The 25,263-nt window shown below is 37.0% G+C and overlaps 1 protein-coding gene across 4 annotated transcripts in view; it reads left to right on the forward strand.

Moving 5' to 3' along the window:
* Positions 1 to 25,263, forward strand: part of VPS50 (VPS50 subunit of EARP/GARPII complex) — a 96,642-nt gene that overhangs the window by 62,194 nt on the left and 9,185 nt on the right. For all 4 annotated transcript variants that reach the window (XM_075728185.1, XM_075728184.1, XM_075728186.1 and 1 more), the window contains 3 exons: positions 7,840 to 7,961; positions 11,907 to 11,987; positions 24,638 to 24,786. In XM_075728185.1, coding sequence (XP_075584300.1) covers positions 7,840 to 7,961; positions 11,907 to 11,987; positions 24,638 to 24,786 — 352 coding nt within the window. The remainder of the gene's footprint in view (positions 1 to 7,839; positions 7,962 to 11,906; positions 11,988 to 24,637; positions 24,787 to 25,263) is intronic.

Consider the following 25,263-nt stretch of genomic DNA (forward strand, 5'->3'; position numbering starts at 1 on the left):
ATGCAAACCTATGGATTATAGCAAATACATTAAATGAATTTTAACGCTTTTACAAATATACCTAGTTGGGCCCTATTTCTACTCTTCAAAAATGTTAATAAAATAGAAATGAAGCACTAAACCAAAATATTTTTTAATTAAACAGACAAATTTGGTTATATCTTGTGAGTTATTTTTACTTTGAAGATTAATCTGCATGGATATATTGATTTTAACCAGTAGTGGTGGATTATTTGTCTAAAATATTGAATGCATAAAAACATTGGAGATAGAAAGGAAATAGATTAATGTTTTATGTTGCTAATGTGTCTTGATGGATTAAGTGCTTAATTTTAAAGTAGTATAGTTACAGAAGTAAGAACTTAAAGAAGTAAGAACTTAAATTGGGGTTTTTTTTCCCTTTCATTACTCAAATTCTCACACTCAGAATAACTATTTTTTCTACATGGTAGGCAACTAGAAGAAAAGCGCCCTCCCATACTGGTAACTTCAGTAATTGGAATGCATCCTAGTAATCCCTGGGGAGTTTAGGGAATCTCCATCCTTGGAGGTGATCAAGACGCAACTGGACAAGGCCCTGAGCAAACTCATCTCTCGCTCTGAGCAGGTGACCTCATCTCTTGCTCTGAGCAGGCTTTTGCACTAGATGACCTCTGGAGGTCCTTGCTAGCCAAAAGTTTTGTATGAAAACACTCCCCCAAGTTCTAGGTGTAACGGGATTGATTTTTTGTGCTCATGACTTCCATTTGATTATCTAGATAATTGTATGACAGCAATTTTCTGCTACTGACTTTCATTTTATTTATAGAGAATAGGAAGTAACTACCTAAATTTATCAGGTTAGGCAGAAGAGAGAGGAATTCTGTATGTGTTACATTAATGAAGTTTGTCTTCAGTGTTTATGTGTTTGGAAATGATTGTGGTACTTCAGAGTAAGCTGTTTTTAAAGAGACTACTCTGACACCTGGTTAGTACCTTTTGCTGTCTTAGAGAGCAGCATATAAATGAGAAATTAATTTTCTAAACAGTTTTCGCAGTTCTTTTTTCCTCTTGGAGCATCTACAATATAGACCTGAAATAAGAATTGAGATTATTCTGTCATAACTTTTCTGATATTGATCTGTGAGTTAGGTTGGAGAGATTTGTTTGCTACCTTCTAGAATGAGGTTTTGCTCTAAGAAAAGTTAGGATTGAATCTAGAAATCACACATGGCACTTTCATGCAAACCACTTGGTCTTCCCCCAGCCTCTGCCCCTGTCCCCCTGCCCTAACACAGTGTAAGAGTAGGTGGAGCTGCAGTTCTAGTTTTCCAATTTTACATAAGGAGTCTTTATATTTGTGGATTCTGGCCATAACCTCAAATGTAAACATTATTTGCAAAGCTCACATACATGCTTTTTCTCCCTTCTGGAATTACATTTAATTTTCAATATTTCTGCTGTTGGGGGTGTTTTATATTGTTTCTGTAATGGCTGATAATAGTGTTATTTGAAACATGGAATTGGAAAGGGACCTCCTGCAGCCCCTGCTACAGGCAGACATGTTATTTAGTACTGCCTGTAAATATGCTTGTTTTGAGCTCCAGCTTAAGAATACTTCTGTTCTGTTCCCACCACTCTATCTAATAGAAATTCTATTCCGGAAGCCTTATCAACTTCATGGTTAAAAAAAAAAAAAAAAATTATCCACCTATCTTCTGCCCACTTGATCTTATGCCAGAATAAACTTTTAAGTTTAACAGATCATCTTGTTCTTTGCATACTGGCCGGCTGTTTTTACAGAAAGCGATCCTATTTCTTCTCAGTCTTTGATTTGCTAAACTAAATGTGCCAAGCTTTTTCATATCCTCTGTATTTTTCTGCCAGAAGCTTAAGTCCCCTACTTTCTTACCAGTTCTTTTTCTGCTCTTGTTATAGACTTATCAAAATCATGTGCAATACTTTGGATGAGATCTCACTGCATTGTGTCACTGCTGTATAGCAGCATCCTGGTCACAAGTTGCCTCCCTTTTGCACCTCTTTGGAGTTCTCACAGCTTCCTTGTACTGGCAATTCAGTCCATCTGTGATGAGCTTGTGCAGCCAGCAGGTCCTTCCCTTTCCCAGTTTTTTTCCAACAGATGAGCTGCTAGTTTATAGTAGAAGGATGCATGTTTTTAATTAATTGGTCCCCACATGCATGGCTTTACATTTTGTACTACTGAATTTCATCCAATTTTTGTTACAGCAGTCATCAAGGTCCTCCAGTTCCTCCTGTACATTATGTCAATCCTTTTCTGTTTTGATGGTGCCTCCTTATTTTTTTCCATTATCACACTCTTATTTTTGTGCCAGAGTCATTAATGAAAATATTAAAGAAGAGGCCAGTTGCTGGGAACTCCACTAGTAGCTTTTCCAGATACCTCCCTTTTCAACACACTCCATTCTGCCTTCCCTTTTATTAAACCCTCATTCATTTAAAAAACTCTAGCTTCACTTGTTTACTGTGCAATATTGTTAAATTAATACTTTGACTAAATCTTAATTTTGCCTCCTTATTTCTGCTTCTGTCACTTCCATACTTTCTTCAAAACTTGAAGTCCTGCATCCTACAAATTAAAGCAGTGGATCAATAGTTGCTTGGATGACTATTTTCCCTCTTCTCTCTCCCTTTCCCTCAAAAAAAATATGTTTTTATTTGCTGTTTTTCTATCGTAGCAGTACAACCCATGCCTTGACTACTTATTGCACATACAGGTTATTACACTGACCACCAGACCGGTGATTTCACATCCATTTTTATTTATGTCCTGATTCCTTTGCTCCTGTATCTTGACTGTTTTAAGGTCTTTTCCAGCTCATTCTCAGTGTGGCTGAAAGTGGCCAGTTCAGTTCTATTAGTCACCCTGTTCCCCTTCTCCTCATTTTTCTCACTGTCAATATCATTGTCTCCAGGGAAAACCAAGGCAAACTATTAATTCTTGCTTTCGGGCTGTCTTGTTTGTCTACAGTTTCTGTCCTGTCACGTCCCCCTGGTTTAGTTTGCTTTTGTTAGTCTTCTGTAATTGGAAAACTCCTGACTTTTACCATCTTCGGAAAATTTAGTTTTGGAAAGACTTTTGGTACTTTTAGCTCTTAGTGTGACTTCCTGAGCAAATAGGTCTGGTTTTCCCTTTTGTCCTTGTCATTCTTTCCTCCTAATTTTTTTTCAGTTTCTCATGTTTCTAATATGCAGTGACCCTGCCTCACTTTCACCTTAATTTGTATCTTTTTTTGAGAAATATCTACCATTTGATATCATAAATGAAATGGTTTTTTTTGCACCATGTTTCTGTTAGATGTAAACTGCATATTACACCTCTGCCACAGAAGTTGAAAATGCCTTTATCTTTTGTCATGACTTTTGGCCTTAGCATACAAATACTTCATTCACTTCTACCAGACAGCATCCCCAGGGGCATCAGACACATTTCTTTAACTAAGGGTTAATGGCTACAGAAACAAGAAACAAGTAAAATACCACCATTTAGCCAGGCTGTCTGATTTATTAGTTTTTCTTCCCTTCTTGTCTCCCCTCTTGTCCCTTGAATCATCCCTATAGGATGCGAAGATAAGCACATTGTTGCGAGGCAGATTTGGCTGGGTGTGACACTAGGTTGTAGGAGATCCAGGTCTGATCCAGTACCTTGTATTATCCCCTTGCAGACAGGAATGCCGTGGAGCATGCCTGTCTTTTAACAGCAGTCTCTGCTAATGCCATGCAAGGTTCCAGTTTGTCTCTCACTGTCTCAGATTTTTGGCTAGGAAAATGCCGTGGTACTTAACACTAATTTCAAGGAGTATATCTGAGATGGTTGTCTAGGATCCCTTCGTTATCAGTGGAGAACTGTAGGTAACTCCAGAAGATGATAGTTTGTTGGCTGTCCTGGATGTTTTTGCCTGCATATCATCGCATAGATATCTTAGCACTTTTCTTCTGTAGCAGCTTGCCCTCTGCACAGGAGATTTAGACAACCAGCGTGGGCTAAGGGTCTAGTTTTTAGATAAAGTTGGGCAAAGTGAATTTCATGTGCAAGACTGGCAATGTGGCACCTCAGAAAATAAGCAGGGGCCTAACATAGTACAGGGGGCACTACAGGTATGTCCTATCTACAGAAAGCCTGTACTCTTTTAAAAAGTTCTATTCCTTGAAAATAAGGCTCTATTTTAAGGCACATTTGTTTTGGTAGCAGTAATGTGAGTACTTAAGCAGTTTTTGTCCCTGCTACATTTTGTCACTGGTATGCCTGCCTCCTGTATGTTGCATCAGGATGACTTTTGGCAGATCTAGATCAGCTCCCTGACATTAGTTAGAAACAAATCATAAAGGAAACTAGGTTTAAAAAGGGAAGTCTAGAGTGAGGTGAAGATGCAGCTTTAAATTGTCTAATCAATTGCTTCCCTTCTTAGGAAGGGGTGTTACGCAAGTAGTAGTACTCACTGAATGGGTATAACAGTGCTCATAACCCATTTTGAACTATTTCTGTGTGCTGTATGCTTTGTATGGAGGCTAGATGAATAAAACAAAGTGTGGCTTAATGTATATAAACTACATAAATGAGTTGCTGTGTATAACTGAAGTGTGAGCTGCTATAACTTCATTTCACTTGAATTTCAAGTGAATGATTAGATTTATCTGGTTTTCCCTCAAGTTTATAAGCCAGGTAATTATTTTTCTGTTTCCAGTATAAAGTAACCATTAGATTAATTTATAAGGTTAATTTTTTCCTGTCAAGCCATTGCATGTTGACTTAAAATGTAAAGGAAGAAAGAACCTGTGTTAAATCTGTATGGAATATTTTGACCTAGGTTCTATACAACAACAAGAACAATTGATGACTGTGCCATTGTATATACTGCTTGGGTCATTTCTTATTTTAATTAAGATAATTCTGACTTAGGAAATACCCATTAAACTATTTCTTAGGTTGGGTTTTTTTAATGCCTTTTTTTTGCCTTATTTTTCCTCTTGTGAATAGTTTTTGGGAAGAAACTCTTTGATTTTTCTTTGTTTAAAACCCATTAACTTCTAAGAAAATAATAACGGTGATGACAAATCTCACAGCAGAAATCTTGTAGCTGGAGTGAGTGACTGGTCACATAGCATAGAACCTCATGGGACTTAAAAAAACCCAAATCATACAGTCTTTCAAAATGATATAATTACAGTGGGCTTTTCAATTTTTCCTTCAGTGGCATTTTAGCTCCTAATATATGTCATAGGAAGCTGCATATTTGGAATTGTGAGGCTCCCTAGGAAATGATTTTACTAATGACCATATATATACTAAAACTCAAATATGTGTTATTGAGGAGGTTGTGTAGTTATTTACCTTTTTGGGTTTAGTGATCAGTTTTATATAGATTAGTTTGAGAGAGAGTACTCTCACATTACTGTCTTTAAGGACAAAAGAAGCGTTGGAAATAATACTTCAAAAGAAATCTGGCAAATGTTCAGCCGTTTTAGCTGTTAATCGAAAACCTCTAGAAGGTCAAGGTACTTTGAGTTGTTGAAACTCTAAGCAGTGTTTTCAAGTATTTCTGGAAGTTTCTAGCACAGCATGGGTTTGGGCTGTTAGTGCTGTTTGGAAGTGTTCTCGTACACCCCTTTTCACCCAAAATAGGAACTTTAGTGCAACTAGGTAACAACATATAGAAGTTAAAAGTTGGTGTCCTGTTGGAGAGAGCAACTAGGAGGAAATGTTCTTGGAACACTTGTTGTGTCAAGATGCTGAGTGATATAGTAATAGAGAAATGTTCTTGGCATCAGAAGATTTTTATAGGGACAATACTTGGGCAGTGTACAGTGTAGAGCCCTTTGGAAAAGCATAAGATACTGCCTGAGAGATTACCTTCAATATTCATGCCAACTGCACAGATATTTGGAAATCTAACTGTCCAGAATGTGACACATCACCCTTATACAGTGCATGGGTTGCAGGCGCGTTTAGAAATGTGTTTATCATGGAGTAAGTGGAAAAAATCAGCCTGTGGCAATACAGAATATTCAGAAAGCACATATGGAGGTGACAGCTGCTTTGATAAGGGTACCATTCTTTCCCAAACATCCAAAAATTTCCACATAGGGCTGTGCTAGAATTAGCTGCATTTGGTTTTCCCTTTTGGAAGACAAATAGAATTTTTTAAGTCTGCCTTTCAGTTTGTTCATAATGGTGTAGATCAAAACATTGATAATTAAGCATAGAATTAACAGTTGGTCTAAACTGCCAAATATTAAGTATTGCAACCTGTGTCAAATCTCCAAAAATAACAAAATACATGCTTGCGTATGTTAGCAAACTGGGACACAGATGCATAATATTCAAGGAGGGAGTCTAAGCTAGATAGAAACCTGGAAAGTAGCCATGTCAGGTTATTACTTGATTCTTACCATACTGTGATATCATCTTACCACGTATGTAGCTGTGTCATGTATTTGTGAAATTAATGTTATCTTTACTGACCTACACAAGTAATTGCTTAAAAAAAGTCAAATAACTCCCCCCTGATCCTAGCAACTCATTTTGTTTCTTTGTTACTCAGTTTCTCTGCATAAAACAACAATTTCTTTATCAATTAATAAATTACTTTGGGCACAGCATTAACTTGAAAAACAGTGTTGCTGACAACAGGAGACAGAAACTATTTTAGCACCCTCATGTAGTTTTTTTCCAACCTGTCACATCAAAACAAGTCTGGAATATGACGATTTGTTAAAGGATCTGCTATATCCTGCATGCTGGGTGGACTGCATTTATGTTTTGGTTCAAAAATTGCTGTCTGTTACTATAATAACTGAAAGCTTATTACATATTCTCTATGTTTTTGAGATCCTAATAGGACAAGCAGTATGTTGCTTTTGAGCTAGCCAGCAGGAAATGTGAGGCATCTGCAATATTGGGGTTTTCATTAAGTACGCTTCTTGTATGACTCTATGAAAAGAGCCATGCCCTGTGCTGGAAGACAAAATAACTAAAAACTATAGGCCCTGTGAGCTAGACCTGTAGGGAAGAATTTCTTTCTGAGTCCAAATCCTATGATCAGTTTGACTCAGCTAACATAGAGGTGAAGGTCCTGAGGTTTCTTTAAAATTTCTTAAATTTTTATTTTCCCAAGTCAAATATGCAACAGCAGAGAACAGGAAGGAAAAGAAGGAATTATTATTCTTCCTGGATGTGCCAAGGTCCCAGCATCCTCCTCCTCTGTCAGTCTGTCCCTCTAGAAACATTTCAAACATACATCTTAAAACAATTTGGGTTTCTTAGCCAAGGATAAAAAGGAAGGAGAGCAGGAAATGCTATGTTGCTGATGTGAAACACATTATTTCTAGAGTTGTTGGATGAAATCCAATCTTGGGCATATAACTTTTATACTGTGCTTTTCTGTTGCTTGAAAAATATCTATATGTGTGTATATATAAACACCCATTAATGCATAAAATCTTCAGTGGCTCTATGTATCATTTGCTAGAGACTACTTTTGGGATTAGTATTTTTTGGCTAAATGAAGCTGAAACTTGTAGAGGATCCAGAAAGTTGTATATTTTGAATTTGGTACCAGAAGGCTGAGAATTGTTCAACACATTTTGATATGGATTAACATCCACATTTGGAGCAGTCTTGAGGCATTTGTGGTGGCTTAGTCATCATACTTAGCTTTGGTTTTAAACATCCCAATCTCTAAAATATTACTAAGTTGTTCTTGATCAGTATTCAAGGCTATATAATAAACTTTGTAAAGCTGATTTTGAGTTTGTCAAACTCAGTGCTGTCTTTGTAGCACTGACGCTGAGGAAACTGATCTTCTGTATTTAATTTTTAAGGGAAATACATGCAGATGATGAATATTCTGAAACCAATTGCCTTTGATGTGATCCACTTCATGTCCCAGCTCTTCGATTACTACCTGTATGCAGTCTATACATTTTTTGGCCGAAATGACACGGTAGGTAGAAACATTATTAATTTCCAAGTATCATTGTACACACAGAATGAGAATACAGAGGAGATCTCTTTACTTAAAATACTACCTAATATGTAATCCCCAGAAAAATTAGTGGCAACAGAATGGATTTGAATGCAGGAGTAAGAAAAGGCTGATTAGATCAGCAATGAGGGGAATAAGCACTGGGAGCATCATTATCACTGGGACATGAATCCTATTATGCTGTGAACAGATTCTGTAATCTTTTTCCAGCAGTATTTTGAAAGGGAGGAAAGACAACATGAAACGCCTAAAAGTAGTGGCAGAAAGTGGGGAGCAAAGGAGCAGTCTGTGGGAGGAGGGTGGTGGTTTGGAGTCTAGAGAGTATGAGTTGATTTAATTTTTCTGTATGTATTTCTCTAACTTAGATAAGAATAGCAAAAGGAGGAGGAGAAGGGGGCGATGAAAGTTAAGTAGTAACTCAGGTTTAAGAGGCTTGAAATACACTTTTACAGATCTAATATTCTTTTGTCAAACATTGTATTAATGAAAATTGGGTTTTTTGAGTGATCTTGTAGTGGAAATAAATGCTTGCTGGCAATGTCTGTACATAACATAGATCAACTTTCAACAGAATTGTCTTAAAGCATTTATGAAAAGCTGCGTGTAAAAACAATTTTCTCTTCTCTTGGCCCCTAAATTACTCCACAAGTAATAGTATCGTGGGGTTCCAAATTCATCATCATCTGTTGGCAAATTGTAATGGATTTTCAGACTCAACGTATGGTTCTAAGTGGTTTTGAGCTGTTCTCTTTGGCAGGACAAATGTATTTGCAATTTGTTTGTGTTTAGAAGTTGGGTGGTTTGGGGTTTTTTTTTTTTGTTTGTATTTTATTAAGATAATTGATTTCCATTGGCTTAGTAAGCTGCTCTGGTATTCACATTGTGTTGCATTTCTTTTTATTTTTTTTAACCTCCCGTTTTGTGTTTTTAAAGCTCATACTGAGTTCTTCACTCTCTACTTCTAACAGAGAACAGTACAGTGCTAGGCAGGTAAACATTATAGCAGATGGGTGGTAAAATTGTGATGTTTTTGTAGTATGCCTGATTTTTGTTTTGACAGATGATTTGCCATGGGAAACATAATGCTTACAAAGGGTCTATAAATATAATAAACCCTCTTGTAATGCTGCTTAAATGTCCTCACTCCCCATAGTGTTTATAAACCTTTAGAAAGGACAGATGGGTGATGGTATGTGATTTAGACCACTGACAGTGTTCCTGTTTTATTTGCAAAATAGCATCAGATGGGATTCTTAAAAGTATGCTGGTAATATAACTTCCTTAAGTGGTTGAAATTACTGTGAATATTGTGCTTATATTGTGAGTTAGTACACACATAAGGAGAGTGATTAATTGTACAGAGTTCATTGCCAGTTCAGTGAAAACCAAGGCTTTAAAATATGCATGTTGAGTTCTGTGTCCGGTCACGATGCTAAGTCATTGCTCTTTCCAGACCTCTTTAGAATGATTATCCTATGTAGTCAGTATTTGGCTTTCTTCACTGCCAAAAGTTGCACACCGTTGTAACCAGAATTGCTCTTTCAAAACGTCTTTAGTTTGTGGGATGCAAGTTAAGGCTGCCTTTCCTCCTTATCTCAAATTATGGAGCAACCTAACAGAAAACTACAAGGAATTGCCTATATTTAGTATCTACTCACTAAAGAGTAAGACATTCATGAACATGCCATAGAGTAGTCTTCCTTAGCAGAATAAATTTGAGGTGAGTTTTAATTTTTTTTGACAAGACATAGTAATTTGTAAACCAATGGCCATTCTTATGGAAAACACTTTATTTTTTTTTTAACTATAAGAGGTTATGTAAAATTGGTGATAAGTAAAATTATTCTGTGAATTATCTAATGCTCTGCTTACTAGCCTTACTAGGTCATCAGTTTGTGAAATTTAAATATCTACCAATTTGCATATAGAAATAGCAAAAACTTCCACGAAGCGAAGCAATTATACTGATGAGTGGCATGTTCTGTGTGAAGTCACGAGGTTCTGTCCTTGTGGAAGAATGCTGAGCAACAATCTTTTGGGGGGTTCTTTGATTTTTTTTTTTTGTTTGTTTGTTTGTTTGTTTGTTGTGTTTTTTTCCCCCTCATACATATGGATGCACAATTCTGGTTTCAGGCTGTAACTGGTTGCCTGATAAATCTGGAATTCTTGATACATAATGTTTTATGGAAAATTAAGTTTGTTTTTACATTCCTTTTCATTCAGAAATGTTTCAAATGTGAAATTGCCATTTTTAAGAAAGACATATATCATTATCAAGTAAGTAAGTGAAAGTTACTGATAGCTGTTGAAAGTTAGTAATTGAAAGGCAGAAAGAGAAAGAATTAGCGGCAGATTGTGTGATGTGTAGTTTTGATGGTGTAGGTGCAAATTTCTTAAAATGAAATTTAATGGCTGAAACTTGCAAATTAATTTTATATATAAATATATATATACACTTTTTTTTCCTTTAAGCTGGGTATTTCTTCTGTTTGTTCTTACCTTAACAGGAAGAGTAGCCAGTCTTGAATTTGCAGTCCCTATGGCTATGTCTTGAAAAACTACTATATGATGTTAAGGAGGAAAATAAGAGAATGAAGGATGTGTTTCTTAAAGGGGAAAAAAGTTACCTTTTTTCACCCATATACCTGCATAATCAAGGGCAGTTCAGAACTGATATTTCTACAGTAAAAATGTGAAGAAAAATACAAATTATTTTTGCAAAAAAACTTATTTCACCTGTGGAAAAATGAAGGTGTGAACACTTCTTTTTATCAAACGTGGGCACACTAGGGTAGTGATTTATGTCTCCTAGATCAGGTTCTAGATTTCAGCAGAGTGTGCTTCCAGTGGGAATTCAGCTCAAATGTAAATTTTCATTGAATATGTAGGAGGATTGGGGCAGATGGACACCTTAAGTCAGAAAAGTTAGGTGCAGTAAATGGGTACCTAAATTATACCTTTTTCTATTTAAAAGGAGCAGATGGGATGACATGAACTTGAACACTTCCTTCCCTGATTTAGTGCATTGAAAGGAAGTCTAATAATACAGTGTACAACAGTGCTGTAAATATTGTTCAGTAAATTGCATTTTGGTGTGAATCACATACCAGAACTGTATTCAGATACTTTCAGATTCTTGACGTAAATGTGTGTTTCTTACCTGTCCCGTGTCCACTTCCTTTGTTGTGTTAGTTTGTTCTTTGTTTTTTTAATTGGAAGTAGAAGATAAGTAGCTGTGTTAATTACGCATGTCGATCCTCAGCTGGTATAATTCATTGCATTTACTGGGAAATTAATGTAGCTATATTGATTTATCCCATCTGAATATCTGTCCCATAATACTTCTGAGCCGCAAACGTGAAGATGGCACATTTCTCAGGTAGATCTTTGTAAGCGTTAAGTAATAATGACTGTTTTATAAAGATCAATGAATATAATTTTACATATGCAAGTTAGATATTTAATAATGAATTACAAAAAATTGTATCGCTTGAGAGAGAAGTCAAGACCATTTGGCTTGGGTATGGTGTGCATGCAAGTATCAGTAGGGATGTCCCTGCTGAGTGTCATGGTGCACCATTCTGGGCTTATTGCCCAAATGAGAAAATATAGAGTCCTGCACCCAAATACAGTATTATAACAATAAAGGATACTGGTTGTTTATTGGTATGAATGATAAGCTGTCATCTTCGTGAAAGGTATTTGGGTCATTTTTCACATCAGTGCAGCATTGAGTGCCATGACTTCTGTTGATCTTCTTTTCATTTCGTATGGTTGCGATTATGTGCTAAAACTTTAACGTAAGTAAATTGTAGCTAGTGTTCACAAACTGAAGGTTTGCTCTATCACTGTAAAGCTTAAACCAGTGGGTTTTCCTTTCCCAACTTAAATGTATTTCTTCAGTTTGAATCAACAGTACTGGGCCTCAGTAGCAGCAGATTACGCACCACGCTGAACAGAATCCAGGAGAGTCTGATTGATCTGGTAAGTACCTGGATTTTGTTAATGCTCAGTGGAATAGAGGTCTGTGTAGGAAATTTAGGAATTGTATTTCATTGTGGCTTTCTGTTTTTTATCTCTCTTCATATTAAGTGTCTGTAATGACGAAGGCTTAGTTTCATGGCGTATCATGATGTAGATATTATGGTATGAAATCACTTGTTTCTAATATACAACAATACTCATTTAATAGCTTTTGTTAGATGCAACAACAAAATTTTGTATTTAAATCTTATAATGTATTATAGTTCATGTAATAGAGAGACATTCCAGCATTGTCCTTATTAAATGAGACTTTTTATTTTAAAAAAACCCAAAACGACACAATAGATGACTCATTTTGCTTCAGTAAAAGAATACCAAAAGTGAGCTGTCCTGAAGATCACTCACCTTACAAGACAATAGAAATAATATACTGAGTCCTTCGTTAAGTCATTTCTGAACAGTGGGGAACTTCCCTGACGTGTTTTATAGATTATATGAAACAGATTAGATTATTCCATTCCAGTAGATTATTCCATTGGCCACTTCATGAGTTATTTTCAAAATGTGAAAAGTAAATATGGTGTTTGTGTCACACTGGTAGTAGATTACTGTCCTTCACACCGGTTTACGAAGGATAAACAGGAGATTTCGGGTAGATTTTGTGGATTCAACTGAGCAGCAGAGTTTATAAAGAAATATTGCTAAGAACTATGCAAAAATGGAAATTTGTAGTTCTTTTTTTCCCACCTAAATATAAAACACTTGAAACATAGTAATACTATGGATGCTGCAGGAAAGATTTATTTTCTAAGGCTTCTGCCTTAGAAAGAAGTAGCAGACAGATGCTCTAATCCGACTTTCACAAGGATTTGGCACTCCACAGAATTGTACTTTATGCCTTTTTAATTCCTTGAAGTATTATATCAAATCTGAAACTGTTCTTTCAGAGAAGCTTCTTGAAGGGTTTAGGGGCCATTTCTTATAGAGTCAGTAGAGGGAGCATAAGATAACTAATAACCCCAGGCCTCTATAAAACAGAAAAAAGCTTGGCATATTGATATTCATCTCAAAGGCAGTGTATTCAGAAAGAAAAATTAATTCTAGGAAGATCTTGCAAATTAATCAGTTAAAGATTATGAAAAAATGGCAAGTTATGAAATTAATTTTTTAAACTTACTCTGTAGTCACAGTTCCTGATAGTGCTTTACAGTCTTGAATTTTTTCTATCAGTCAAAATGATTTTTAAAAAAACATTTCTAGGAGTAAATTGGAAAAATAACAGGACTTCTTTTTCTTCCTCAGTCATTTAACAATGCTGTTACTACAGATAATGTTAGTGTCAATTGAAATTAATAGCTGTGTTTCAGGTAAGATTTGAAAGGAGGAAGAAATCTTAGCTAACTACTACTAACTTAAAGGCTTTCCGTGATGTTTATTAATATCTTAGGAACTTATGCTGGTCTTAGACTATAAATGGAAATTTTTCACTTTTTGATTCATGAAGAAGAAAAAGTCTCCTGGGTATTTTTATTGTTTGCTTATTTTTAAGAGTTTATGAAAGTCAAGATTAATCTTTACTGTGTCATAAAATGGGTATTTCTCATGTTTGTATGGACTGTTCTGGACTGCTCTCAAAAATCTCTCTTATCTTAGATTATTGTAAATTGCTTTCTGAAAATATTCGTGTTTGTGTTGTGGGTTTCAGTCTCATGGCCTGCTGGGAATTTTGGGTTTTTGCACTATCTTCTATTCATGGTAACTTTATTAAGGACTATCATTTCTGTTGCATTTCCGTTCCTGATGGCAGCATCTTTCAATATTTTATATTCATAAAGATAGTTTGAATCTGATAGTCCTGGATCTGTGACTAAGGCTCTGCCAGAATTGCATGTAGATCAGAATAGTTCCTCTAATCTGTCAGTGCCTGTGAAGGTTGAGGTCCATGATCTGTGTCAAGACTTTTTAGTAATTTAGACTGGATCATTCCTGGCTTTCTTCTTGGACTTTGTCCATTCCTTCTTTGAGGTACCAAGTGGATGAAGGCCTATTTATTCTATATTTATTGTCAAGCAAAAGAGGAATAGTTGGAGGGTTTAGAGGCCACCTCCTCCAGCTTTTTGTAGGCTTTCTGTAGTTCCTGTTTGGGACTGAATTAGTGCTCTCTAATTTACATCAGATATCTTTTAGGTTACTACTTTTATTATTCAGCTGAATTTTAAGCTTCTTTGTGAAGGAAAAAGCAAAGTGGAAGGGGCAAAGTAAAGCCAAGCTGCTCTAACATTCTTTCTCGCATCTTTGTAGTGTCTTCTGTATGAAGAGCGTGAAGGTCAATTGGAGACATTCCCAATAGGACCTTGTGCAGCTGCTAAGTTTATACTTCCCTATTATTACAATACAAGAAGTGTGTGCCCTTTTAATATATGCTGTACTTATAGTATACTCACCATACTTGAGAGGGAAATACTATCCCGGTTTTCAGTTAGACCACTGAGAGACAGAGAGTTGGTTTTCTGACTCACAGCCGCTGAGCAAAAAGGCTGCAGCAATTTAAAGCGCTTCCTCTCCTCTTCCCTGCATCCCCGTACCCCCTGCTTCTGCTGGGGCATCCTTGTCCCTACTAAGCAGTACTCAACTATAGCTGAATACCTTCTCTGTTTTGCAGTCTAATACTTTATAGCAAAGCCAACTGTACTTTATAAACTGCAGCAAGTCCACCTGGAGTTTAGATTAATGTTTTAGACTGTGAACAGGAAATAGCTGAGATATAAACATGTGTTCAGTCGTGTTAACTTCACGACAGGGCAATAATGTGACACCTCAGCTGTGGTGCATATTATTCAATGTCCCTATGTTGCTCCTACACTGGTATAATAATAAACATTATAGTAAACAAAAAAAACCCAAACAATAACCACCAAACCTCACCACTTCAGTTGGAAGTAAAGTGCCCCTCCTCCTCATATTTATGATACAAAAACATGTTTGCAATTTGGATGGGTTTTTAATTTGGATGTTTTGTATGATGTAATCAAAATGACAGTGATGAAGGGACTTTATGATGACACTTAACTCTTTACAAGACTGAGCAAGCATGTTCTTTAGGTGCTACTGCTTTAAATATGCTTCCTATTTGAAACTGTTATAAATATACCAATAATGAGGTTTTGTCCAGCTATGGCTTTTGGTCATCTCTGCACTTCAGATATTAATACTGTCTTAAGCATGGCCTGAAATTTCTTTTGATATATAAATGAAATAGGTTTAGATAAAAAATAAATAAAAGGGACCTACCGATTAGCTAAACCGTCTTTACTTGCTTTCTTATAGTGAGTTATGTGGAAGCATGCTGGAAGCTTGCAGTAATTTAGTAAGCAGTTTTCTGTGTCTAAGCTACTTGTCATTGCCTTAAGGAAATACTTGCAGGCTAACTCAAAAGTATGAAAAATACAAGCACTTTGAATACAAGCACAGTTTCATTTCTGAGAGGTAAAAGAACAATATGACTTTGAAAAATTTGTTTGGCTAGGTTGTACTGAACTTCCTATGTGTATCTGAACTTCATATTGAGGCATTTCCACAGCTACTACAAAGTAGCTTCTGTACAGATTTCTGCTGTGCAGCAGCTTCAGAGGTAATAATTTGGATCCTCCAGAAATAGTACTCTACAAGCTGTGTTTCATTCATACCAGCAGGATGTATTCAAAGGAAACCACAGAAAGAGTGGAAAGGGGAGGAAGAAGTGCTGTTGTTTCAGCCTTGCTTATAATGCTAAGGTGCAGTTTTGATTAGGCCAAACACATCGAAACAAGGGCCTGTTTCTCAGCTTCCTACGCCTCCTCACTGACAGTTCCTCTGAGTGGGGTGTGTAAAGACACCTACAGACATTCAGTCCTTGTGTTTGTCATTTCTAACAGGAATGTGTTTTTGCAACAGTAATAATGTTCATATTAGTCCACTGAGACCAGTAAGCCCCCAGGGAGGTACAAGGCATCAATCAGACTGCTGTGATCTGTGATAATTGGTGATTTGGAAGGGAAATTTCTACTTCTGATTCCTTGCTTTATCTGCCTCTAAGCAGTTTCCTTATCTTCACAAAATGTAACTTAGTCATGGTACTGCCATTACCTAGATGTTGTTTGTGAATATCCTGTGTATGCAAATAGCTGCCTTGAGTGATACTGCTGCTTCCACAAGTGAGATTTTTGGGGGCAAATAACCATGGAATACTCATAAATATTTCATTGCAAACTGGCTTGCTCAAGTAAAACTGAGATTTAGAGTGAAGTTAGTTAGAGTTACTGTGCCTTACAGCAGTAGCAAATAAATCACTGTGGTGAAGTATATAAGCATTGCAATGCAATGTATAGAAGAGTAGATCGAAGGAATCGCTGATCTAAAGAAGTATTTGTTAATGTATTTTAGATTCTGTCTTTACTTCAGCTTTTGGGTTCTTTCCCCATAAAGTATATGTCTTTTGGCAGAGACAGTAGGTTAGAGATTGATGGTGAAGAGATGGAAAATGTAGATTTTTTTTTTTTTTTTCAGCTGTGCAAATAAGATAAGGAATAATGAGAGGAACAATTTTTTTCTTTATGCCTGACTGGCTTTCCCCCTCTCCCTGTTTTGGCTTTGACCCTTCGATGCTGTGGAATTGTATGGTTCAGTTATGCTACTCCCAGTTCTGGAAACAAAGAATTCAGTTTTACTTAAAATGTCACAGCACAGTCCTGTATTACTTAGTGTGGACATGTACCCTGTTACATCCTGGTTTGGCGTACCAATGGCAAGCTCTGGAGAATCTAGGCTGTGGAACTTGTTACTTGACATGGCAGTGCCTAGCACAGGATGCTGCTTCTAAAAGACATAGCTAAGCTCCTCACTGAAATGGTAGCTGTGAGCTGTGATTCTTGGTGCGGTTTTGTTTGGCCAAAGATAATTTCTGCAACTTTTACAGTCCTTGCTTTGTGTCATGGTTTAACCCCAGTTGGCAACTAAGCACCACATAGCCGCTTGTTCACACACACCCCCCCAGTTTGTATACTGAGCACGATGTCATATGGTATGGAATATCCCTTTGGCCAGTTTGGGTCAGCTGTCCTGGCTATGCTCCCTCCCAGCTTCTTGTGTACCTGGCAGAGCATGGGAAGCTGAAAAGTCCTTGATTAGTGTAAGCAGTACTTAGCAAGAACTAAAACATCAGTGTGTTAGCAACATTCTTCTCCTACTAAATCCAAAACACAGCACTATGCCAGCTACTAGGAAGAAAATTAACTCTATCCCAGCTGAAACCAGGACACTTGGTCTCCTGCTCCGTCAAAGAAAAAAAACCCTGAAGGACAAAAAAAAAAAAGACAAGACAATATGTGGGGTCTTTTCTTCCTCTCTTTGAAAAGATTTGTACAACATACATAATGACAATGTTTAAGGTGTTTTGTGAATTGCTTGTCAAGGGAAGAGAACTCTGTATACAAAAGAAAGTTCTGACATTACAGGCACTTTGAAAATATGCTAGGACTTCTGCAGCTGTTTTGCTTCCTCACATTACTCATTTAGAGCTTTTCATACAACTTTTGTTTGTGTATTTGACTGTGTTACCCAAGTAGACTGGAATGATTTATTGAAGTTTTCTAGCTTATTTCTTTGAATAAATTTTCTGGGTTTTGGCAATTGCTTTGTCTCTCCTTGGGCAGTCACTGAGCCATCCCACTTTAGTCATTGCAGACTCTTCTTGCTGGGCACCCGAAACTTGGGCTGATTCCTAGTCCCAGAGGAGTGCAGGTGTCCGCAGAGTTGTAGCTGAGCACCTGGGAAGCAGCAGCAGCTCCTCCTGAAAATCTTCTTTGGTTAAGAAAAATGCTGCAGTAAAAATGTGTGCGACCGGACCAGATTGGTTTACATGTTTTTCAGGTTCCCAAGGGTGTGGCACTGGGCATGCTTTTCCGCAAAGCCTCGTTTGATATTTATTTTTTAAAGCATAGTTAATGACTCATTTTCTGAGTTGTCTATGATCACACAGTGATTCCTGATAGAGACCTTGTTGCGCTAGGTTAGACAAGATAGTAAATAAACTTGCTAACTTTTGGCAATGTTTAATGCAAAAAGTCTGCCATTTAACTTTGAACACTAAGAAATAAATGAAATGCAAAGATCCCTGAAGTTTCTATGCAAATTTTATTGGCATCTGTTACTGAAGACAGCGGGACTGACCCAACTGAGGTTTGGGATATGCTTGTTTTGTGACGAAAAGCATGGAGCATCCACGCTCTTGAAATCGGAAACCTCATGCCTACTGCAGGGCAATGCCGAGCAATTCAGCCGTGGGGCCAGCGTGAAGTGCGTGCATTGTAAGTGGTGGCAAGCTTGGGCATCCCTTGCGTGGCATAATGCTATAAAGGCATCATTTGCCTGCAGAGGATTGTAAATAAATAGAAAATTAATAGCATGGTTTCTCAAGATGGTTTGTTGTTTAGTTTTTAATGATCTGCTCTCTTAAAGTGTGTTGAGTGGTGATCATTGTAGTAGCTTACATTGTTTACATTTGATTTAGTTTCCTAAGGGCTGAGTCAAGATTACCTGCTTTCTAAGCTTTATGCCTCTCAGCAAGAAAATACTAATCTTTCAACTTAAAACGTAGTAGGAGTATTGAAAAGTACCATTTTTAAACCTTAACACATTTACATCATATTCAAAAAGCACTGTTACCCTTGTATGCAATGTGCTTTTACAGTTGGCTTTACCTGTCATTTTCAGCATCAAGTTTCAAGGAGTATTAGGGATGTGTAAGTTTAAGGGGCAGGGGAAAAACTTGACTTGTTGCTCTGAGTACATTTCTTGTAATAAAAAAATATTGTATATTAAGCAACTACTTGGAGTTAGTTGAGCTATTTTCAGACAGCCTTTGAATACAATAAGGGGTTATGCTTTCTTTGATCCGTGTTTATTTTCTTGCACTCTATGCTCATGATATTACAGAAACTATTGATGACAGTTTCATAAACAGAGATGATAGAGCTATCCTGTCTTAGGTAAACATCTGGGGTCAGAATGCTTTTCCTTCTCCGTCAGCGCACATCAAGTTCTTGGTACCAGTGTCGGTATGTCAGAGCTGCTGTAGACTGTTCGACTGCCAGAACCTTTTCAGATAGTCTGATGTTTTTTCCATGCCTTTCAAACACCACTTATTCCTTCAAGATCAGGATTTCTTCAGTAGCATTTAGAGGTATTGCCACTTGCTCATAGCAGAATCAAAACGAAAATCGTTCCTATTGTGTATGTATATTAAATCAAACCAATTCTAAAGCTGAAGTCTTACACAAAAAGTATTAGGTCAGGAGAAGGTCAGTTTTGAAAGATTATTGGTTATTAGTGTGGTCTGCAGAACTTCGTGTGCTCGGGACAAGTTGTGGGGTTTACTGTTTTTTGTTTAAAGTTAGTGAAAGTGGATGATTATAATTAACCGTCAACTATCTCCACCATAAATGGCAGATAATCAGTTATTTTGGTCATAATTTCTTTTGGATAACTGAAATAAATACATGTTTCTGAGCTCAGGATGAGATCAGGCCCCTTAAAAATGTCTCTCTTGCCAATTGCATGTCAAACTTTTGACTTAGATAATTAGCTTAGGTAGTTTATACTTCTGATTTAGGTAATTAGTTTATAGTTTCTTCTTCCTACTAAGATGGAAGACTTAACAGGCATTTGCCCCTGGGTTCAGCCAAACTATTGAAATTAAAATGTTCTCTTTTTACAGAAGACATTTTTTGGAAGAAGAGATTGAAGGAGAGGCTTGTTCCTTACACAGATAGACTTATTTATTTTTTTCTTCCTCTTCATTAAAGAATTTCTTCTTGGGAGTGAACAATGAAATGCTAAAGTAAAATACCCAACAATTAATCAACCAATATCACGCTCATACTTACTTGATACCTTTTATTTGCTAATACATGTCTTTGTGTTGTAAAAATGCATTCCAGAAGAAATTTAATTCAAAGATAGATATCACATAAAGGTATTTCCCAAAGCATGCACTATAGCTCATTCTACTGTTATTAGCAACCCGTAAAGAGGTGAAGCAGTCATAATCCTGCTTTAACACTTCTGTATCCTGATATTTTCAGGCCTTCATAGCAAAGCAGCTTTTATAAATAATTGCTAGTTGTGTATGCCAATCATGTGTAGCATTAGAAAACTCAGTTCTTTTCCTGTGACAGTATGAGGGAGTTAGACTAAGACTAGAGAAAACTGAATAGATAAGACCCACCGTAAGGTGTCTGCACAGAATGCTGGTTAATCTGTACCGCTGCACCTGCTACAGTTGCTTTGGTTACTGTTCAGGTAAGTTTGGTCCCTTTGACGAAATCTTTTTTTTTAATCACTGCGGGTTTTTTTCCTGTTTGGCAAGGAAGGAGAAGAATATCTTGTAGTTTGCATCAGTTCCAGGTGCACCTTGAAATTATTTTATCAAATCTGTATTTTGCCCAGTTTGCTTACAAGGATGTTATGTAGGCTGTAATATGTCTTAGGTATATCACGATTCCACTCTGTCAGCAAGACCTCCTACTCTGATGCAGAGAAAAGCTAAGCAAGTTTGTTCTGCTTTGGTATTGGTGTCTGCACATTTGATGCTGGATGCTACAATATATTCTCAGTGTAACTTGACATTTCTTGAAATTAAAGTTGGGCTGGCTGCTGTTTAATTTCCTGGCTTCTATTCTTCTCCTCCGTCTCCTCCATCTCCTCCTCTTGAGACTGGCATTGTTTTGGCCACTTTTAGTTTTACAGGACTTTACCTGTTCTCCATGTGTGCTCAAAGGGAATCTCTGACTTGTACTGCAGATTTTCTTAAATTACTGGAAAGGTTAACTTTAGCAAGTCCAGTCCATTGCAAAACATCTGATTTCTTTAAATAGTCTGTAGCCTTTTTTCCTGTTCCAGCCTGAATGTTTTGCCCCTTTATTGATGCTTTCAGTCATTTGATCATTTCTGTTAATGAAGGCTGGATAAAAAAACATGCATCACTGAAACACTTTCAAAATGATATCGTGCTTTTCTTGGGGATTGACACACCGGCTGTTTCCTTGGGCTTCCTTTTTGCTATCAAAATGCTTTTGCAATGCCTGCTTTTTAGAACAAGTCAGGAGAATGAAACACTCATACTGTGTTTGGCCAGTATATTTGAACCAGACTTTTGACTCCCTGCTTTAACCCAAGCATGTCTTTGATTTAGCTAGTTGTCTCATGTACATTTTGTGTCTTCAGGTGCAACGCGATTTTTCGCATTTAAAATTTTCGCAAGGTATTTACCTTCATGGGAAGCAGACAGGTAGAAAAGAAGTTGTTTAAAATGTATCTCAATACTGAAGAGACAGGCAGCTTTGAGGTATGATAAATACAAAATCAAGTCTCTATAATATTTGGTGTTTTACATAATTTGTAATTAGTCATTGAAAGAAACAAAGATGCTTAAATCTTTACTACTGATACTCTTCCCCTGGCTCTGTGGCGCACTGCCTCTCCTAAGAATAGAGAATTGGTTGGTGGGCTGTGAGTTTGGGTTTTTTACCACGTGTAAACATTTCAAAGCGTCTCTTTTTTGTTGGTTTGTTGGGTTTTTTTTTTTTTTTTTTTGAGAATGACATCAAGTGAAAAAGAAAAAGAGAAGGCAGATAAAGAATGGATTTTGATAATTAATCAGTGGTGTCTTTGGCTCAGCTAATATTTTTAAACAACTGACTATTACACCTAGATGATTAGATGTGATTGCCTGTGTGCGCTATACTTGCGGATGTGCTAGGCAGGTATCTTCAGAGCTGCCTGAAAGACATTACATGAGTTCTAGTAAATATCCAGGCCTTTTGGCTTGCTTATCCATTCTGATAGGCTCAGCAGAATGCAAACTTCACGGTATTGTGAAATGTACGGCCAATTTAGTTGCAAATTTATCTGGCTGAATGTGAACACAGATCTGAGCAAAGAAAATTAATTTTTCAAATAACATAGTGATGTGGCTAGCCTTTGTAATTGTTCCCATGCTCTGTGCAACTATATCTGATAGCATTTACCATAAGCTTCTTTTAGAAGTTTTATCTTCTGCTCATTGATCGATTTCTGTGATATCTTTTATAGCACTACAAATGATATGTTGATGGTATTGCTCAGTCAGCAGTCTTTGATTTTAATGTCCGAATTTCTGTGGGGATCCTTCAAGGCTCCCTGCTTTATCCATTTTCTGTTCTGTAACCTATTACAAAATGGTTTTTAGAAGTCTGAAGATACTTTCGTCACCCTTGATAGTGAGAACTCCACTTTCACAGTCTGCACTTTGTTCCATCTGCTGTAGCCCATATTTATGTTTGTATTTGACATCTTTGGGAGACACAGAACTGAAAGAGCCTTTCTGAGTTAGCAAATCCAGCACCCTGTTGCCTTGGGCTGTCACATGACAGGAGGCAACTGTCAACTAAAATCCAAGATGGTTAAAGTGGAACTTGTGATCATTTTGTCCTTCCACACCTCAAACCATTTTTAACAGCTTGGACATTATTATCTTCCCAGATGTCTTATATTCTTAATGTCACTTTTGGCTTGGCTTTCATCCAGGCAGTAAACAGATTCTGGTGCTGCTTTGTCTGTAGCAACAAAGTTTTGATCTTTCTGTTCATTCTGTGTCACTTAAATTATCACCAAGTCCTTGTACACTTTGACATAATTGATTTTCACCTATCCTGCCTTTAATTGTTGCAATACAACCACAATGGGTCTGTCAGATATTTTGCTATGAGAATAGCTTCCCTGTTGTTTTTCCCTTTTTCACCTGGTCATCTGTACAGCACCTTTTCTCTTGGCTTTTCAAGATCTACAATGCATAGCCTTCTTGTCTCAATCCTGATATTTAGAATGAGTTAGACCACCACTTAGTTCCATCAGTGTTTCTAGTGCTCACTGCTCTCCTTTTCTTCTTAGGCAAAACTGTCTGAAAAACACGTACATACCAATTATTCTATTTCGTGTCACTCCTCACAGTTGTTCCCTGCTGTGAAGCCTAGAAGAAACTCCTGGTGACTGTTGTGGTCAGCTTGAGTCTATTTTTCTTCCTCCTGCTCCTGATGCTTTAGTTCACTGCAATTTCCTCTCAATTTATTTCTGTCTCCAATTGGGAGGGAAAAATCCCAAACCAAAACAAAACTGCAAAGCTTCTTTATTTATTATCATGTTTTTGGCTTCATCGTTGTCCAGTTTTACAGCAATCTGAAAATTATGGTGATTTGTTTTTTGAGATCAACCATAAATGCCATGTTTAAGCATTATTGTTGTCATATTGGTTGTGTGTTCATGCTTTGCTTTACAGCAGACATGTTGTGCACCTGATCTTGCTTTTGAAGAAATTGTTTTTACCACTACTTTGTCACTGTATTATTGCTCAAAATTATTTTCATTCCATACAAACAGGCTGATTTGTTGTAGCACCTGTCTAGCCACAGAGTTTCTATCCCAGGGTCATGGAAGGCTCTTACTTGAGAAATCAGTGCCATATCATGCCTACCTTCTTTACCTATCCTGGGTTCTCTATCACCTTTGCTTTGTAGCATTTCTCATATCTTTATAGCTTGTGTGTAAGCAGTAAGCAAGGTATGAGTAATTAATCTAAAGCCAGAACTACGTTTTATGTTTTCATGTCCTGATAATGGTTTTGGCAAATAGCTGAGCTTCAGAGGATATCCATTTATATACCTACTTAGATTAATATGATAGCTCTGGAAATGTGTTGCTTCTGTGATTCCTCTTTTAGTTGTAACTTGTACTTACGTTCCTTGAATGTAGAGGTGGGAGTTCTCCCTCTTTTTTCCTTTTCCCTTCCTTCCTTTTTTTCCTTTTCCCTTCCTTCCTTTTTTTCCTTTTCCCTTCCTTTCTTTTTTTCCTTTTCCCTTCCTTTCTTTTTTTCCTTTTCCCTTCCTTTCTTTTTTTCCTTTTCCCTTCCTTTCTTTTTTTCCTTTTTTCTTTTGTTGTCTCTTTTTCTGGTGTTTTTTTTCTGTTTTTTCAGGGTTTTTTTCTGGGTGCCCCCCCCTCATTTTGCAACAGGGCACTGGTGTAACCTGTTTCTTATTACAGATTCTTTTCCTGTGCTGTGAATATTTCCTTGCTTTCTGCAATCAAGATGTCTTCAAGATAGGTGTTTTCATGGAATGATAACTTGTTTAAAAACATCATTTGTATTTTACTTAAGTTAGCTGCAGCTCACATAAGCAGTAAAGCCCATGCATAAGTAATATTACTTTGATTTGTCTGCTTATTTGGTTGCTGGCAGATTGAAGATACTATCTCCATGGGTGAGAAGTCAGTCTCCCAGTAGGCAGCTGGGCTAAAGCCTGTATGGGCCCTAAGGTGTAGCAAGAAGTTTGTTCTCTGCCTTTGTTTTTTTTCTCCGAGAGAGATATTGATCTACATGATGTGATTTTTTTTTTTTCACCTGTTTGAACACCACACTGTTCAAATAGAAAACTCTGTGGTCGTCTTTTGATTCAGACTTGATTTATATTGCACCTTAGAATTAGAAACATTCCTTCATCTTATATGTCATCTGAAACTGCTCAGCTGGAGCCATTCTTGCTCTTTTAGTGGTTTTTCAGTTCTTTAATTCTTTGTTTTAGGAGGTCTCTGCTGATCCCACAGGAACTCTCACAGCTGCTGAAGAGAGGAAGGAGAAGGTGCCAAGCCCACATCTCAGTCATCTCGTAGTTTTGACATCTGGCAATTCACTGTATGGTTTGGCAGAGAGAGTGGTGGCCACGGAATCATTGTAGGTTATTTACGGTACACTGCGTTTTGTGGTCACTGGAAGCTATGGATTGTTTAAGAGATTGTGATTACAAGCCAAAGCCTTCTTGAGAGGTCAAAAATTCCTGCTTCTCAATGTGATTTTAAATATGAGTGATAGAGGTAGTTTCTTAATTAAAGGTAGTGGGGTCTAACCATCTGGTCTAACCACCTGCAAGCACAAGCAATGAAATTTTACTGCAGCTGGTCCAGTAATCTGTGACAATACAAGGCCAAATCTAACAGGAAAAAAGTTTAATTTTAAAGAGACTAATGGGAGTATTTAATCTCTATGGTTCATTTAAACGTTATAGTAAGTACTCAAATGGTGATGGCTGAGACTCAAAACTGCTTAGTTCATATTGGTTTGGCTTGGATTGCAGTGTTCTTTGCAATGGGTGGTAGTGTGAAGAAGAGATTATAATGAGCAAGGAACACAAAACTTCCAAAGTAGTTTTTA

Source organism: Pelecanus crispus, chromosome 2 (genome assembly GCF_030463565.1).
Source record: "Pelecanus crispus isolate bPelCri1 chromosome 2, bPelCri1.pri, whole genome shotgun sequence".
NCBI lineage: Eukaryota > Metazoa > Chordata > Aves > Pelecaniformes > Pelecanidae > Pelecanus > Pelecanus crispus.